The 18171-nt window shown below is 39.3% G+C and overlaps 3 protein-coding genes across 3 annotated transcripts; all 3 read right to left on the minus strand.

Annotated features, from left to right (window-relative positions):
* Window positions 1-393: 393 nt before the first annotated feature.
* On the minus strand, window positions 394-8347 carry LOC145470794 (neuropilin-1-like). Its single transcript, XM_081454637.1, has 10 exons — window positions 8284-8347; window positions 6342-6517; window positions 5707-5853; window positions 4878-5016; window positions 3726-4030; window positions 3293-3431; window positions 2581-2888; window positions 1681-1819; window positions 794-1128; window positions 394-537 (listed from the first exon to the last, which is right to left on the minus strand). The coding sequence occupies exons 1-10, from the start codon at window positions 8345-8347 to the stop codon at window positions 394-396; spliced, it is 1896 nt and encodes a 631-aa protein (XP_081310763.1).
* Window positions 8348-12117: 3770 nt separating this feature from the next.
* On the minus strand, window positions 12118-12776 carry LOC145468388 (uncharacterized). Its single transcript, XM_081452085.1, has one exon. It carries the CDS (start codon window positions 12758-12760, stop codon window positions 12269-12271), a length of 492 nt encoding a protein of 163 aa, XP_081308211.1. The 5' UTR covers window positions 12761-12776; the 3' UTR covers window positions 12118-12268.
* A 1374-nt stretch (window positions 12777-14150) lies between these two features.
* Window positions 14151-16921, minus strand: LOC145468378 (uncharacterized). Its single transcript, XM_081452076.1, has 3 exons — window positions 16181-16921; window positions 14986-15116; window positions 14151-14521 (listed from the first exon to the last, which is right to left on the minus strand). Exons 1-3 carry the CDS (start codon window positions 16514-16516, stop codon window positions 14323-14325), a joined length of 666 nt encoding a protein of 221 aa, XP_081308202.1. The 5' UTR covers window positions 16517-16921; the 3' UTR covers window positions 14151-14322.
* Window positions 16922-18171: the final 1250 nt, after the last annotated feature.

The following is an 18171-nucleotide window of genomic DNA, read 5'->3' on the forward strand; positions in this document are numbered from 1 at the left end:
GATTATCCTCCATGCCAAGAGCAGAGGAACAAGCTGAAGGGCGAAATGAAAGAAAAAGGTTTAATGATAACAGAAATAAGTAATAGCAATCATAACAACAACAGCAACAACAGCACTAGATTACGACAAACGAACGATGATGATGATGATGATGATGACGACGACGAACAACAACGAGTACACACACTTTTAGTTAATACCATTTGATGATGATGATGATGATGATGATGATGATGGTGGTGGTGGTGGTGATGACCGTGATGACGATAACGATGATGATTTTGGTTACATGCTTTGTAGAGCCACACAACCATTTTCTTGTCAACGACCTAATCATCAGCAGAACATGACTATGATACATACGTTATTTCACGCAGTGTTTTCAATAACAGCCTAACCTCTGCATCCAAAAATCTCTACACGCATACAAGTCCATCCAGACCAAGTAACTGGTAAAAACCTCAACTGCCGAGAAACTATTCTCTTGAGAAACGTATGACGTACAATTTGATTGCTTTGTGAATTTCCAGTAAATATCTGCAAACAAGACGAAATTAATTAATACAACTTCAATTTGTTTTATTTAGATTACTTACCTCAACGCATTGGAGGTATAAAATTCGCAACGGCCGTGACAGAAAAAGCACCCCACCGTAGCACCACAACTTCCTAAGAAAGATTTTCCAAGAGACATTCCATTAAATGCTTAATATTCTTTCAGAGGTTAATCCTATATGTCAACCTTTTGATCGAGGTGGTTATTTTTCGTCGGTTTGCCAGCGGATTTGCTCACCTTTGGGGTGTTTCCATCCTCAATGTAATTTATCCAGGTCATTTGCTCGTCAGTGAATGATAAACTAAAGGCCGTTACCCAAGCCCGAAAACCAAGAGCCCATTCAGATATTTCATATTTGCCCTGAGTAGCCACGCCTGTTATGATGTAAGTCTGAGCGAGATCGACCTGCAGGTACTGGGCACCATCATTTTCTTTTGCACACCAGGCTCCCTCGCCTTCTCTACTGTAGAGCCGTGCCAGCCAAGGTTCATGGTCCACGTCATACCATGATGAAGCTGAAAACGCCATATTAGGGACCACGCCTCGCTCAAGACCGACCGGATAGGCGCATTCTGGAAATTATAAACACCAATGTTTATATCTCAAAGTTGTGAATTATCAAGCAAATTGCATTTTTTTTTTTTTTAAACAACAACGAACACGAGGCCAACAACAGCAACGACGACGTAAAAAACTGAAACAACAACTAAAACAATGAATGACTTATTTTTATCAAGAGAGTGTGTAGAGAGTCGAGAAAAGGAATTCAAAAGTTTTTCAAGTCATTTTTAGAGTATCGTTATCGTTTCGTCTGAGAGTGCAACATCGCCGTTCCATGTTCCACTGGAAATCTGCCAAATAAAATGTGATTGGTTCTCACATCATTGTCTGTTTGCTGAAAAAACTCAATAGCACGTGCCATTGAGAGCGAAAATTCCCCTTGATTTTAGTGTTATAAGCATATTTCCGACTAATTCTTTTCAACGGTGATCAATGAACAACTCAAAGACATCATTTCATTAAAATAACTGAAGGCAGCGGAACAGGAGTCCTTTAACTTTCTCTCACTAACCCTAGCATAGTCGGGTTTGATATAGTTCAGTATTTTGTCTCTTTCCACCAACCTTCACATCCATATACTTCAACCCTCATACAAATCGAGCCACTCCAAGTTTCAGGACGAAACCTCAAAAATCTTGCTGTCACGTGTTTGTACAGTGAAACTTCCTTTACTGTGTTTTGATCTGTATTACCGTTTAGGATCTGAAAAGAATTCAAATATAAATTATTAAGCGTGGATGAGCGTTTCCTACCAAGCTATGTGAGCTAATTTATGTAAATTGTACTTTAAAATTTAAGCTGCGAATTAAAAAGAACTATATAAGCAATAGCCTACGTTTGGCGCGAAATTATGCTCGGATATTTGTCTGCGGACATTGTGTGCCCCGAGAAGCGAACAGTTTTCCACTCAGAATTGATTGTAAATATTAGGCTGACTCTGCACTCTTCTGCACACATTGCATTCCTCAGTTCAAGAATCGACTGGTTTACATGTTACAGAGGTTTTAATTGAGTGTTGTAAAACCAAAACCAAAGTAATCACCCTAGCCACTAACAAAGGGCACAGACAATACAGTGAACCAATAAAAACTCGGAGCAAATATATGTTGTCGGCAAGCAGCGCGGGAAAACGTGTGCGAGCACGTCATAATAAAGTTTGGTTCCACTTCTGATTAGTCGAGAAAATGGCGCGAGATTCTTAAACCAAACGTAGTAATCGATATCAATTAATGGTCGCAGAGAACAATTTGTAAGTGCGTTAAATGGATCAGGAGACGCTATCCTACAAGGTATACATCTGATTGCTTAAAGTTGAAATGGGAGAAAACGTTATTCCGGAATCCAGTTTCTTGTGCACTTTGAGGTTTCTTTGACCAATCTTACAACTCCGGACACACGTGTACGCTTCCTTATGCGTCAGGGTTGTTAAGGATCAACAGGGTAACATAATCAAACATCCTAACCGTTGATTTGCTTTCGTCGAGAGCGTTCCTCCAAAATATTCCATCCACACTGTACTCCAATCCGTAACTTGTCACCCAGAATGCACTGCCAGGGTGACCCTGAGTAGCGACACGTGACACTGTCCGACTCCTCCCTAAGTCGACTTGAAGATATTGATTGTTGTTATTTTCTCCTGCACACCAGGCGGCCTGATCATTATTCAAGCGACTTTTCCAGGGAACTTTTTCTGGTCCTCCGTCACTTGAGGAGGTAAAATGCTTGTCCGGTAAATCACCATTTTCCACACCAAGTGCGTCCTGACAAACAGCTATACGTATATAGATATACAAGATTAGCGGGAATAGGACACAGGATAATGATATAGTCTAAACTACAGAATTTATACGAAGGCGCATACTAGAAAACCAAGAGCAACTGCTGCCCCGGGATAATTGAGAGCCGGATGGCTAAAAAAAAACAGAGGGGAGGAGAATTGGAAGAAAAAGAATCTTTTACGTGTAAGCAAGTTCTCTCTGAAAAGTAAGCCATACAACTACACGAAATCGCGTGGGATCATTCGGGACGGTGCCCAATGGAGCAATCTGATTGGTAGCCTATTTCATCCTATCCCAGACGCTCAAACTACTAATTGCAGCACGTGAAAGGTTGAGTTCTCATTGGCTATGACCTCTGTCATAGCAGTTTTTAAACAGTTATGTGAGATATACGTACCTTTCCCGCCATAAACCTCAACCCTCATGGCAGGATAAGTGAAATATGTCTCCGGAAAAAAACGAACAAGCAACGCTGTGACGTTGTGACGGAGATAGTGTTTAACAACAGTGTTCTCATCGTTGTTGCCAGGAAACACCTTAAAGGAGAACGAAACTCAAACATAGGACAAGGCGTTATATTAACTGAATTACAAGAATTGTGTTTTTATGATATTTTCAGAATTTCAAAAGCTATTACCACTGGAAAGTACCGTGCGAGCACTTGGTTTCTTCTTCGCCGTTGGTTTCACTCTCGTTTGACGTGAGAAACCACCTGCTCCCAGGGTACTGGAAAGAAGATGTAGTAAAGACGCACGTTCTTGCTACTGCGATAAATCTAACCCTTTGACGTCAATTTTTCAAAACCAGTTATACATTTAACTCACCCTAACCTGACCATCTTCACTGTACTCCATCCACTCGTCTCCCCACTTACTGAAACTCAATTTGTACGTCAATACCCAAGCTATTTCATTACTTTTTCCAGACCCTTGTGTTGCTACAGCCGTAATGAGACTCAGCTGCCTTCCGATGGAAATCTGTAAGAATGATCCCAGTCGATCAAGGGCTCCCCAGGTCCCTCCGATGTTATTAAGTCGACCATTTCTCGCTTGGTGAGACAAGTGGTGGTGCGAAGCTGTTAAGTATTCATCTGGGATGATGCTGACATTTTCCACCCCTAATGGTCCTGAGAAAGCTGCGGAAATTTAATTCAGTAAAGACGAGTTACTCAATACAGAGTTCTCAGAACTCATTGACGTGATTTTCTGAATCCAACCAAGACTAAAATTTGCTGCCCGTACCATGCAGAGACTTACATCTCCTGATCAAGGTACAGCTGTACAGTGAACTTGAAATAAACTAGAGGGTTCAAGCCCTGCAAGTCTCCTCTTGTTGTGAACAAGATGCTTCAATCTCAAGAGGTGTGGCCCTAATCTTCGTGGCCCAAGGGGGGGGCGGGGTGCTCCGGTATATTAGCAACAGGAAGGTGCAAATGAAGGCCTTTCATTGTTTCGGGTTACCTCCTGAGCCACTAAACATGGTAACCTTAGCAAGATGCTGCACCATTCAGATGGAGCAAACCAGTCAATTGCATCAAAGATTACCAATTCTTCCAAAACTACCTTTCATTATCTCAGTGCTAAGCTGACATTCAACTATCATTTATCAACCGCAGACATGATAAGTCACCCAACATTGCAAACTCAGTAATGATAGTAAAAATATTGGTAAACAAGTGCTGACAACAATTTGCGCCTGACTGGGGGAGCAAATTATCCTTTGCGCAGAGAAATTTGCATGAGAGGGGAGAAGGAGGAGAAAGTAAGGTTTGCCAACCTCTGTTAACCTGGCTATATCAACCCATTTCAAAATTACTTAAGATGTCTCACACTAACTTCTTGGGTTCATACAAATATCTAAGCTCTGTGCTCCCACCTCCCTGTAATTATTTTTAATTGATTAAAAAAACGTCCTTGTAATTACTACAATGCGCATAGAGCAGTGCATCGCAATGTGTAAGCAGCATTTGTCAATATACTCACCATCGCATCCAAATGCTTCAACTCTCATACACATATCACCACTCCATGCAGTTGGGTGAAACCGCAAAGCCACAGCTGTGATGGGGGGCTCAATTTGGTGTTTCACCACTGTCTGCCGATCATTATTTGCATCGAAGACCTTTGATAAGGTGCAGAGACAAGCATATTCCACACACAAAAAGACTAATTATAATAATAATAATAATAATAATAATAATAATACTAATAAACAAGTAATTCACATGCCTTCCTAAGAGCAGTAAGAGAAGAGCCGTATGTTTGGGAACCCAAAGAATTAATGTTATATGTTAATTGTACTTGCAGATAATCAAGTATATTATAGTTAATTTCCCTAGTACAAGTAACAGGCCTAGGGCTTTTGCAAGTTAAATTCAGTTTTGTTTCTTCGCATGACTAAAGAAAGTGTCTTTCGTGAAATTTAAGAAGAGTAAACGTACAGTATGATACGCATTGCATAAGAATGCAAAGAATTGTTCAACTTGGTAATGTTCCTTTGATAACTGAACTGATTCAAACCATTCTTCTTTCTTTTATCAGGCTTAAACTGTGGCCAAAGTATTACATGGAGTTTAATCAATGCAAATGTCTATAGATGCTATACATTAATTCTAACACTGATAAAATCCCACACAACATCAGACTACCTTTATTCTTCTGGACAGAGTACTAGTATTTGATGACCAGCATTCAATGCCCTGCAATCCCAGTCTACTCAAATTTCACCAGGGAATTCCAGGCAATACAGCTGCAGCTTTAGTATTTGGGTTCACTGTGAAGTTTTCAAACAAATATAGAGGTATTGTCTCACCTTAAGCTTATTGAATTCTACATAATAGGTCCACTCGCCACCATCCAAGCTGTATGAGAGCTTATACCCAGTCACCCACTCATCATAGTTATGACTTCCCTGGCTGGCAACTGTGGTTATTCGCCTCAGTTTGGGTCCTAAATCAACCTATGAACAAACAATCATAGCTAGACTATGCATTGCACTGGTCTCTACATTCTTGTGTTATAGATGTCATAGGTCAAAGGTAGAGATTTGTGGAGATTCGGGAGATTGCCAGTTTTACCTTTTTTGACCCTAAAAAAGTTGTTCAAAGTAGAGCTCGCGAATTAAACCGTAAAATTGCATCAAATATACAAAATTGTTTCCCCAAAATGCCAAAATCAAAAACAGCCAAAAGATGTCTGAAAAATGTAGTTTATACACTTTCATTTGTAATGTCCGGGAGATTTGGTGACCGGTGTATGTAAGACCGGCAGATTTCGTCTGCATCCGGGAGACTTCCGGATAATCTGGGAGAGTTCTCCTAACATTGGCAACGTTGAAAGCTGTTTTGAGCTTGAGGCTGAATTCTCGCGGATTCACACTGATCAAACGAAATTTCAGTCCAAACAGAATTGCAATAGTATTTGACAAAAAGCAATATTATTATTAACCTGGATATACTGATTATCATCAGACACCGTTGAGCACCAGCTGCGTCGTGATTCATTGTTTAATCGGCCATACCATGGACCACTTCTGCCAGGTTGCCAGCTTGTAGCAAAAACCGAGTCATCTGAGATTTGATTAGTAGAAAGTCCTAAAGGATCTGAACAATCTGCAATATTTCCTGTTTTGGGAGGGAGATAAAAGTAATGTTTCAGTCAATTCGAAACTTCAACATGCCCCTGGGGATTGACATTCCCCATCTACCAACCAAATATTGCGCTCAAATGACTCACCTTAGGGTCATACTATAGGTAACAAATACCTCTACACCAGGGACAAACATGACGAAAATTAGTAATGGAAAGGAAATAAGATCTTTCTTGGTGTTTTCTAGCTTCTCGATGATTATGAGGCAACTTTTTCAAATCCCTCTCTACCTCTCCCATATGGAGTCAAATATCCCACCCCAGTCTCAACCACAGAAGTCAAATTTCCACCCCCAGTTACACATCAACTAGCCAAATAACTTCGGTTACACGCGGGGAGGAGGAGGATGCTGATGTTTCTATTCGATCAACAGATAAAAGCAAATATATCAGCATGTTGTCACTTCAATTTATACGCTATGAAGACTCCAAAAACAAACTTAGTATCCCACCTCTTGTGGCAATTATGATTTGCAATTGCGCCAAGAAAAAGGAAAACAAAATAAATATAGCTAGAAATCTAGGAAATTTGATCCTAAGCGAGGGAGCCAGGTGAGCGCAAAATCTATTCTGCCTAAAATAGAAACATGTATTTAAAAACTACATGACGAATTAGCAAGGCGACTGCTGGCTTAAGAAACACATCGCGCAAAAAATTTAAATGATTTCATCAATTATGTGTATATTTTGTGGAATGCAATGCGGGGAGCACCGAAAACTGAAAACATAAGATTAAACTTGACGGTTATAAACAGTCATTGCTGGCAAGCTGAATTTGAAGGGAATCAATTATATGTCAATAAATCTGATAGGCTTTCTTAGGTCTACTAACGGTAACCGTCATTGCAGCGCCATCCGAACAGTGATGTGCATTTGTTGTATTTGACAAAACAACCAAAGAATCATTCAATAAACATTTTTATCCAGCAATTCTACGAGCTTCGACGGGAACTTTTGAGAAGTTTTGTTTGATGAAAATCTTGGGACCGTTTGACCAGGCGCCAAAAATCTGTCCTATAATCGACACCAAATTTTCGCGACCTTACTCTTACATGCAAAGGCCATTGAAATCTCGTGTTGGGGTCTAAAAGAGATAAAAAGTTTAACTTACCCTGAGCGAGCATGGGAATCGTACTGGTCTAAAGCAAGAGAAGCAACAATAACAATGGCTCAGTAAATAATAATCGACAGATTTATAAAGAATCGTAACTGCTGTGGATTTTTGATAAGTAAGAGAGCCTTGCGGACGGTAAATTGCAATAAAAAGATAACGATACTGTAGATAAACTGGGCAACTAATTTCTGACGCACAATGTTTCTCTATAATGTATGATGCAGGAGTAATGAGTAACTAAAATTACTTACTGCTGGCGTCTTGAAACAACGAAAGCTACGATAGTTAAACATAATGTGGGAAAATAAGCCGGGGACAAGAGATAATGCCAGGTAAGAGAGTTAATACCCCATATAGGCCTTTATTACCAAGGTAATACCTCTCAGGTTATTTTTAGATTATGTCGTGTTTTGGAAATCCTAAGACGGGCATAAAATGGCCAATCCTCTGAGGGGGATTTTGCTGACGCAGACAGCCCTGTCTTTACACTGCGTTTACGTCATCCCCGGCTGAAAACATCCACGCCGCACGTAGTAACATCCGCGGGGAAACTAAGTCCATTTCTAAAAATAACTAAATAGGGATTACCTTGGGTATAAACACTATATGAGAGATTAACTGTCTCACCCTTCATCCTCTCGTGCGAGGGTTCATGGAACGGTTCTCGACCCATAGCTGATCTTCTATTCATTGTGTGAATGGAATTCTGTAAGGACCGTCATGCAGCTTTGAAATCCACTGATTGCAATAACTTTTTAAGCTAACTTCATTGTGGTTTGGCTATGATCAAGAGCGCTGTTCAATTATTAAACAGATTTTAAAATTGAAATGCTTCCTGGTGTTAGATTTAAGTCACAATGGTAAGATGACGGTGGATATCAAAAGCGTAAAACCCTTCTTTCGTCTTCTTTGGCAGTGAGAATAAAAAAAAAAACAATTTGTGAAATACGGTAAATATCGTTTGCATTTCTCTAATAAGAGTTCACTTTAATTCATATGCTCTCTTTTCCTTCAAACTATGTTCTCTTTTCGTTTAGTAGAGAACGGTCTAATTGAAAATAACAAGAGTTCTTATATCCTAAACTCGTATTGGTGTGACGTTGTGTAAAAACAGTTTGCAAACTTAAAAAAATGTCTACGAAGAAGAGTACTGACAACTCTTAAAGAGACAAAGTACAATGATTACTTCCTCAAGATAATATTCTAGCGTGTAAGATCAGATTATCTATTTTTTCCCCCTTGATTTTTAACATAAACGGCCAAGAGCTAATTTTATTTAATTACTTACCCAGAATATAAGAAATGGATACAGGACATTCAGCATTTCCATTTCTCGCTACCTATAATCGACAGAATGAAGTGATGCTAAGACTCGACTCCAGTTCGGTCGACATGTCTGATGCGACCGTCAAGTGTTCTAAGTAAAACAGCAGGAATTGTTTGACTCCTATTGATTATTCCATTGCAAGTTTAATTTAATTTTTTTTTTTTGAGTAGGGATAAAAAATAAAGGCATAACAAACATAATTACGAAAAGACTGTTGAAATTCCCTGTTTAAGGATCGCAGCTTGAGCTAAAACTGCCAAGCACATAACGCTGCTTCTAAAAAATTGCAAGTTGTCCTGATACGTACAAGCACCAAGAGAAAATAACGGTCTAGGTATTTTACTTGTGACGAAGCAAATAGACAAAAAAGTTGTTAAAAATAATAATGGCTATTTTTCCTTTAAATGATTGAGGCTTCATTTTAAAAGTTAGAAAAAACTTCAAGCTGTGCGTATATCAATAATGCACAAGTATATGAGTGAAAAGCTAGATTATTTATTAAGTCACTGATGTCACAGATAACCAAAGTTTGGATAGGGAAGGGACAACCTCGTTCCCAGGGTCTCTCGTCTTAGCACCGCCTGGAGCGAGCGAGGAGAGACCCTGGTTGGGTCTGGTCACGTGGCACTTTGACAATTGAGAACACTAGGGAGGGGTCCTATGTAATCAGCAATTTGTCGCGTTGAGCTTTGTCGAATCCAAAGTATTGCGCTGCGACTGCCATTACCTGCGATGTTTATCAATACTTAGTTTTCAGGCTGAAATTTCGAATGATATCTATTCCAACGTTTACCTAAAGGTTAAGCAAGAGTGTCTCGAGGCAATTTAGTGGTCGTGATTTTCAGTGTTGCCGTCTTGCCCACTGGATTTATGGAAAGTCAGTCATACTTCAACTGTGGATGTTGAGAAGCGCAATTTAATCCCGTAGTAATTGTTGTTTCTCCTTTCAATGTACTCGATCAAATTGATGTAAAAAACATAAGAATGTCTCTAGGAAAACGTATAGCTTTCTCAAAGTAAAGCTACGGCAGTCTCTGAAGAAAAGCTGGACGAAGATAAATATGATATTCGTGCAACGCACTGTGCTTGCAAACAGTTCTAATCAAATAGCCGGGCACGGCGTCACCTGCGCCGTCACAATATAGAATGCAAGTAAGCAATATGTTAACGGAATATTTTAATCTTTGTCCCTGGAGAGCCAATACTTAGAGCCTTAAAACATATCTTGCAATAGAAACGAACCTAAACAAAGTATAAGCACGGCATGGCAAATTACTGAGGTGTCAAACTCTGAGAAGCGACGTGCAGTTAACAGCGGAAATCATGCAGACCCACGACCTAAAAAATATGCTGTAACACAATCAAACAACTTCTCTTCTCTACTTATAATTTCCATTTCTTCTAATAACACGGCATAAAAAGTGCCCCTCAGAAACACGCGTGAAGTAAGGAAAGGTCGAGTGATCGACAATTAAATGAGAATGTGCACAATTGTCACGAGGCGTTGGAGTCTCGTACACTAATTTATTAACGACACAATAAAAATTATATTTTTCTTTTTCTAGCCTCCTTTCGGTCGAAGATAAATCCAGTTTATCAGTAACGATGGCGAAATGCATACCACGACGAGTTCGTTGTATTATCCTTTGCGCTCTGCGCTGCAAAGTTCGGGGCGCCGACGGCACGGTGAAACTTCAATAAATCTTTTCACCCTTTCGCTCCTTTCGAAGTGACTTTGGCTTTCAGTGATCAATTAAAAGGCCCTGAATTTCCTAAAATTATTTAATCGCCGTTCACAAGACCTAGCTACACTTCATTCTGAGGTAAAGATGAGTCGAACATCTTCCATGCACAGAGATTTTTACAATATGTAACGTCCTTCACTGAACCATACAACCTTCAGCGACTTGGATTTCCGCTCTCAGATGGTTTACTTTGGTGACAAGACATCCCGCACTCCCGTAGGCTAAGTATAGACAAAATTCCTACTAGGCAGCCCATCCCTTCAATAATTTAATTGTCATCTCCCAGATTCTGGGAGACACGTGACCAGACCCAACCAGGGTCTCTCCTCGCTCGCTCCAGGGGGCGGTAAGATGAGAGACCCTGGGAACAAGGTTGGGGAAGGGAGAAAACCAAAAGGTATTAATTATAATCAGAATCTCCTTTTTTTTTTTACCAACGCATGATTATAAAGCCAGATACGCGCGCGCAATGAGTCTGACAGGCGCCAAAACTCAAGAGAGGCCAGAGTTGTGAGATTGAAGAAAGATCAGGATGACCTTCCAGACACCATACCGTTTGACATCAGTCTTTTTGTTACTTGTCGCCGTTTCGTCAATTGCCCGAATGGACAAATTTCTTTTAGATAACCGTACACCTATTCCAAAGCATCATTTCAAAGAATAGTGCAATAAGGCTAGTGTCTTTAACATGTATTGAGAGTAAATTTGCTATTTATCGGATAAATGGCAAATTTACTCCAAATATAAAATATTGTTCTTAGGCCATCGTAGCTTGATTAAGAATATAACAAAAACAGAGAAAAAAAATCAAAAGCTTGTGACCAACGTAATAAAGATTCCACTTTGTTTCAGTTCTATAGGGACAAAGGAGGCTGACGACTTATCATTGCCTAGAAGGTTACCGCCTTACCCCTCATGAATGGGCACCCTTTGGTATTTTTCCCAGTTGTCTCTCCCTTAGCGTGGTGGAGAGGGCCGCTGATAGAGCAAAAGGTCTTTCCCAAAAACACAGCAACATGAAGCTTGTGGTCAGAGTTATTATAACATCAACCAAAACGTTCGTAATACTTCTTTATTTGTACAGTGTCTTACATCAGAAATTGTACAGGTTAGAAACTTGAAAATGGAACGCTGTGGATTTAAAATCTCTATTGAGCTCCTATGGACGTCCCCACATCATTCTTTTATAACTTAAATGCAGTTTAAAAATCTTCAATTCACAGTAAAATTCAAATTGTCAATACCACTCACTCATTCCTTAAACTAATATTTTATCTGATTTCACACATATTGCTAGTCCCTGACAATTTAATCAATACACGTATCGTTGCCAAAGAGACAGCAGTGCTTTCTCAGCTTATTAGTTTAAAATATAACTCGTAACTTTGGTGACTAAGTTTATTCCATCTAATATACCTCGGTCCTAGTATTTATTGCTTTTTTCAGCAAACGACTCGGCTCTCGATGTTTTGATATAAATAAAATGAAAAACCTTATTGATAAACAGAGTCAATAAGTCAGACTTCATTTGATCCAGCATTCAATAAACCCACAAGTTTAATGCGTAGGACTGGGAAGGAGGGTAGAGACCACTATCACCAAAATCAAACGACGAACCGTTTACTTGTATGTTGAACCCGTGATCAACATGACAGCAATTATTTCCTCCTCCACCAATCATTATCATTGCCAAATAATCAGTGTTATTCCAGACATTGTAACACAAGAAGCCGATGTTGTTGGCGCTTTGGATCTCCCCACTGCACCCAGCCTGCTGAAACCCTTCTATGGACTTGTACTCACCACCATATTCTACCGCGCAGCTTCCCTGGCACTCTCCAGGGACATAACCGTAGCCATAACTTTCGACTGTAGATCGGAATGTTCGTCCGCCCAAACAATCGCCTGTGGTCTGTAACAAAGGAGTATGACTGGAGTCATTGCTGAGAGTGACTTTTAACTCTCTCCCGCTGACCAACCAAAAGGCAGGCGAGATCATGTCAGCGTTCATTAACGGGTTAGTTGTTCCCATGGCAACTTCCGTAGTCCACCACAAGCTATTATATACCCAATGTTCACTATCAGCGTTTGACAAACGGGCGATTAGAGTCCAGCCTTTACCGTCATTAGTCAAGTGGCAGTAAACCTGGCAAATGAAGAGGGATTTGAGTTTATTTACTTGTAATTATTTCTTTATTTATGTGGTGGTGTAAGTAGAGTGATATTAAACACGGTATATCGTGCAATCTTTGTTTAAAGTACTTGCCTCATTAGTATAAGCGCTTCGAGCTCTGATCGAGCTGCAAAACTCTCAACTCTGGATTATTGAAAAGCCGTGGCACGATGAACTATCCCTAGAAATTTGACGTGAGTTTAAAAACTCGAACAAGGAATGTAAGCGCTCACTGATTAGGGCATTTTTCACCCAGAAATTTGGAATTTTTTGAAAGCCAATATCTCCTTACATATGACACTGAGAGAGTTTAAAGTGTCACTAATTACCAGCTTTTCAAATGCTTGCAGTCAATTTGTATAGAATCTGTACAGAACTGTGTGTCAATAATGAAAAATGTTGCCCGGGTAGCGGAAGCCCTGAGGACAGAAAAAATAATTGGTGTTTTTTTCCGTCTTCGGCGCTTGGCTCTTCTCCTGAACATTACGGTGGAATAAAAGTCCTGTGAACCTCAATAATTTTCATATGACTTATTAATTAGTATGATTGGTGTGTGATTATCAATTGATTATATAACAATCAAATGAATGCGCGCGCTCTGACTGGTCAATCAGCTATGGTTTATTGTGCCAGTAAACTCATGGAAATTTCGCGTGTCTTCTGAATTATTATATAAAAGCAATAGACCACAAGTTTCTATGGTTTAGAGGCAAAAGAAGAATTCGTAAATCAATCGCCTGCGGCTTGTGATTTACGAATTCTTCTAGTGTTCTTCCAACATCCCGCGTGGTTTATAAAGCTATAAACCATAAAAACTTGTGGTCTATTGCTTAATTATCATTTTGTAGTTACCACGTCAGTCTTGTGATTCTAGTGCCCGACTGCCCACACAGAGAGTCTTGTGACTTAAGTTGTTTATCTTAGTTTATCGAGAGAGCTTAAAAGCTCCGAATAACATCTCATCGATGGTCCTGTTTGGGTTCATCTACTGAGCTTGGTTTGAGTTCCCCACGAAAGATCTTGTTTGGGTTTCTCAGTCGTTCTCTGAACTTAAGCTTCTATTTGTTGCTTCAAGAACTTTGTGAAAGTCGCGTGAAAATGTTTGGATTAACTTAACCCTGAACATGTTTGATCCTCCAAGGACAGCTCAGTTTGCCGATAGGGTATTTTTAAAAGAACGTGTTCATTGGCTAAGTTAATTGAATGAAGATTGTGCTGCACAGAAGTTAAAAAGTCTAGATGCCCGGTACCTCCATTTCGACGGCAGCAACCCAACAAAAGTCATCAATGGTCAGACTCAAAGGCTGTATTAGCAAAGCATAAGAATGGGGCATAGATGATAGGTCACATGTTGAGAAAATCACTGGGGAACAACAGAAAATCATGTCAGAAGGACGAGTAGCAAAAGCCTGCATACCTAGCTAACGTAGAGAAAGGAACTTTGAGAGTAAAAAGCTCCTAGCAAAAACACACCCACATACAACTGATCGATGTTGTGATAGTGTCTTCATCTTACTTACCTTGAATGTTTCGCTTCCAATTCTTAGCAGATATTCTCCATCCGCTAATCTTTGGTTTTCCATCTTCTGGGCCTCGTTGCACGAAGGAGGGTCTGAGAAAAGAGATTCAAAAATTAAGGTAATAACGAGTAGGTTTCTTAGTGTTCACAGCTTAATCCATTTTGGTGATGAAACGAACAATACTGATGGGGGAGAATGTGAAAACTAACACTGGTAATTATAATTTCGAATTAAAGAAAAAAAATAAAGGGATCCTTGTTGATTTGACCCCTCCTCCCTTCTCCTCCTCTTCAATGTTGGGTTTCCCTTCCGAAAAGAACTTCTTCGAATTCACATCACGTGCTACAACATTAGTCTGATGTTGTTTGGAAAGGAGGGTGGAGTGAAGGGGGATACTTGCTTGAAAGTAGTCATGATGTTTGCTCTTGTAATACGAACTTTTTCTAGAATGAAACGCAATCAACGTCCCTATCCTATTTTAGCGAAGCCAAAGAAGACCAAACCAGCGTGAAACGAGACGCCTATGTATACATGCATGCTAGCTCGTTTCTATTTGCAGTGAATGCCTTTCTCTTACCAATTTTAATTTCGCATTTTTCTCCAGTCCAAGGAATCGGGCACGAACATGTAAATGTTTCCTTCACTTCGTCCATCTCACAAGAGCCACCATTGAGACAGCCTGTCATGAGGCATCCCTGAAATGAATAAATAAGAATGGGAAAACTCGAAACTATAAAGATAGCCATATTGTTTTCAATATTTCCGTCATAAAGTTCCATGGTTTAGCTAGACTGTATATTGTGCCATACGAGGTAAGAAAGCCTCCAAAAGGTTGACGAAAGGAACACGCACACGATGAAAAAAAAAACAAACTAAATGTGTTCTGTCGTGATCCCAAGGCAAACTAAACGTTCGTGAGGATGCGAGACTTAAACGCGGTATATAAACTGCGGTGTTTTACATAGATTTATCTTCGGACGTCTTCGCAAAATGTTCGGAACGTTCGTGTGGCTTTTGGACAACTTTTAGATATCTTCGAAAATCTTCGGAAAGTGCTCGAAAATCTTTAGAAAATCGCCAAAAACGTCGTTATTTGTATTTTTATTTGTAATAAACAAAATAATGCATGGCTGTTTGTAGATATGGAATTTCTCATCTCGTCAGGTCAAGTTAACGTCTCTGTCGTTCGCTGCCTTGTGCACGGCGCGCGTGTGAGAGAGATATCGAGTTGAACACTAAAAGAGAGGCGCGCCAATATGAGTATTGTTCTCTATATATCATTCATACGGTTTGGTAACTGTTCTCCTATTGACATAACAACATTTTATGTTCTTAATTTGAAAAGCAGCTTATTTGAATATCAGATGGTATACATGTTTTAGGACCTTTTGAGCTGAATCTCGAGAATCCTAACTCGAGTTGGTGTTTTTCACAATTCCGCGAAAATTTTAGTGCACTGATTATATAATCACAAAATTGCAAAAATCTCTTGTTTATAGTTATCGGGATGATAATTTATACCCTTTGCTTTAATGACTAGTAAAAATAACAGTTGCTAAATGCTAACTAGCTATCAACCCAACTATTTAATAAGGCTTTTCGTTCATCGCACTCGATACACACACAGAAACCCCAACTTGAGCAAAGCATCTTGGATGATGGGAAGCTTTAAACATACCTCATAATACTCATACACGATTCTATGCACCTGGATCAGAAGTATCTAGCTGAACATCAACTATTAGAAACATTGTATTACCTTAAGGAGCTTAGAGAAAATAACTCCTTGTTCATTATGAAAGTTGACATTTCCATCGATAGCTTCGTGATTGTTAAGCTCACACGTTCCTTTGCCATTCTTGGATACTGTCTTGAAATTAGTGGAAGTACACCCACTGTTTCTTAAGCACGTATTGCTGCACGACAACAAACATGGAGACTCAAACCGTTTGACAACGTGGCCTATTAGTCGCCTGTTTTCTCGCGTGGTAAAGTATGCCGAACGAGAATTCGTTGAATCCTTTTCGGCAGCTAAAATAATGACAGTTGCTATTTCTTGAAACAAAATAAACGTCAGCACCTTTCTGGCGTCCATCACAAAACAGAACTCTACATGGAATGGGGTGTGTATTTAACCAAATACATAGCTACTTTGGAGATTTCAAGGTGGGGCATTTCGATCGAGGTGATGAAATAACACTGTGTGATTGGTTGATTTCTGTTCGAGTAATATTCAGAGCTGGTCGATCGGCAGTTTGCTTGACATTAGTTTATGCTTCGCACAGTGTTTAGCTAAAACGTACTTCAAAATGTAAACGTTGCCAACAACGGTTTGCATTTGAAAGCAGCTGTGTGCGCGACTCAACCGTGTGCGATTATATTTGATTTTGCTCTGTGAACACCCAGAAAATCGTTACGTGATGGTAACATTTAGCTCCAAAAAATATTTTCTCGCCTTATTACGCACAAATTTGAATGACTATGGTCAATTAAAGCAAACCTGCCGTTATCTGATATGGACAAATACAGATTATGTCGATCAGAAAGCCCTTGTCAGAATAGACCTGGGATAAATAAACAGTCACTATGGTCGGAGGGTAATCCCAAGATACTGTTTAATATTTTTAAGGTACATTTCTTCAGGCCATATCTAAAGCAGTCCTTAGTTTTGCGATAATCTTGTTTAATAAAGCAGGTGTTTACAGCTGTTTGAACCAAATTTTAAAGTTCACAATTTTTTTTTTTTGCAGATGATTAAATAAATGAACGTGCATACAACCCTTTGGTCTCAGTTAATATATAACAACACTTCCGATTATTTACAGCCAGATGTGGACAGCATACACTAATGAAACTACTACTGGGCTATATATATATTTATATACTGATTTAATGATTTGCTTATTCAGGCCTAAAATGTCCAATCCTGGCAAGTTACCGCTTAGTGCTTGTATAGCTAAGTACATGACCACTATAAGTAAGATTTACATTTACATTTCTGGTTAATTCACACTTTTTTCGTATATTCCAATGTATGACATGTATATGGACGCTGCAATCCATATTTAATCTAGAGAATGGTAGTTGGTCACAAGATGCTTTTTCATTATTTTCACAATACAAAAAGTCCATATGCTGCGTCAGATAATCGCTGTATTAACATATGATTGAAAAGGACAAATGGGAAGAAATTAAAATTAACTAACATAACGATAACATAACATAATAACTTTTCCTGACCATCGGTGAATGTTTACATAATTTAGCTCACAAAATAAAGTGAGTAAAATTTTAGTAAGGTTGGTGTCCGTCAGTATCCTACGTTGAAACAGCTCGTGGCTTGCTGGAATATATAGCCGGTAACCATTACCAGTTTAAAACCATTTAATTAACGGTGGCATTACCTACAATATGATGACGCGGATACTCAACTCAGCATTTAAGGGAAAACGTTTCTAAGATTACTTCTTATTTGCCGAGTCTAGATAACCGCTTCCCTTAAAACCCAAACCTTTAATTATAAGGAAAATGTTCAAACAGAATCTTCAAGAGAACGAGCACATGATGACAACTCAGGTGACTGTAGCGTACAAAGCAACAAATGTCTTTGTGACCTAATGAAAAAAAAAGTTAACATCGGTGGAAAATATCGTTTCCTCACATGTGATCATGGCCAAAGAGAATGCGGACAGTAAGAATATTCAAATGGCCTTAGTCACGGGTAGCCGTCACCATGTGTATATAAAAAAA

Source organism: Orbicella franksi, chromosome 2, assembly GCF_964199315.1.
Source record: "Orbicella franksi chromosome 2, jaOrbFran1.1, whole genome shotgun sequence".
NCBI classification, from domain to species: domain Eukaryota; kingdom Metazoa; phylum Cnidaria; class Anthozoa; order Scleractinia; family Merulinidae; genus Orbicella; species Orbicella franksi.

What these genes read in the sequence shown, in the direction of transcription:
- LOC145470794 (XM_081454637.1), bottom strand. Translation starts at nt 8,347, where the DNA reads ATGAATAGAAGATCAGCTATGGGTCGAGAACCGTTCCATGAACCCTCG. An exon ending in TAGAATTCAATAAGCTTAAG is followed by an intron (nt 5,017 to 5,706) that starts GTGAGACAATAC and finishes ACCTTATCAAAG; the next exon opens with GTCTTCGATGCAAATAATGA. An exon ending in TGAAGTATATGGATGTGAAG is followed by an intron (nt 1,129 to 1,680) that starts GTTGGTGGAAAG and finishes TATAATTTCCAG; the next exon opens with AATGCGCCTATCCGGTCGGT.
- LOC145468388 (XM_081452085.1), bottom strand. Translation starts at nt 12,760, where the DNA reads ATGGGAACAACTAACCCGTTAATGAACGCTGACATGATCTCGCCTGCC.
- LOC145468378 (XM_081452076.1), bottom strand. Translation starts at nt 16,516, where the DNA reads ATGGACGCCAGAAAGGTGCTGACGTTTATTTTGTTTCAAGAAATAGCA. An exon ending in TTTTCTCTAAGCTCCTTAAG is followed by an intron (nt 15,117 to 16,180) that starts GTAATACAATGT and finishes TATTCATTTCAG; the next exon opens with GGATGCCTCATGACAGGCTG. An exon ending in AAAATTGGTAAGAGAAAGGC is followed by an intron (nt 14,522 to 14,985) that starts ATTCACTGCAAA and finishes TTTTGAATCTCT; the next exon opens with TTTCTCAGACCCTCCTTCGT.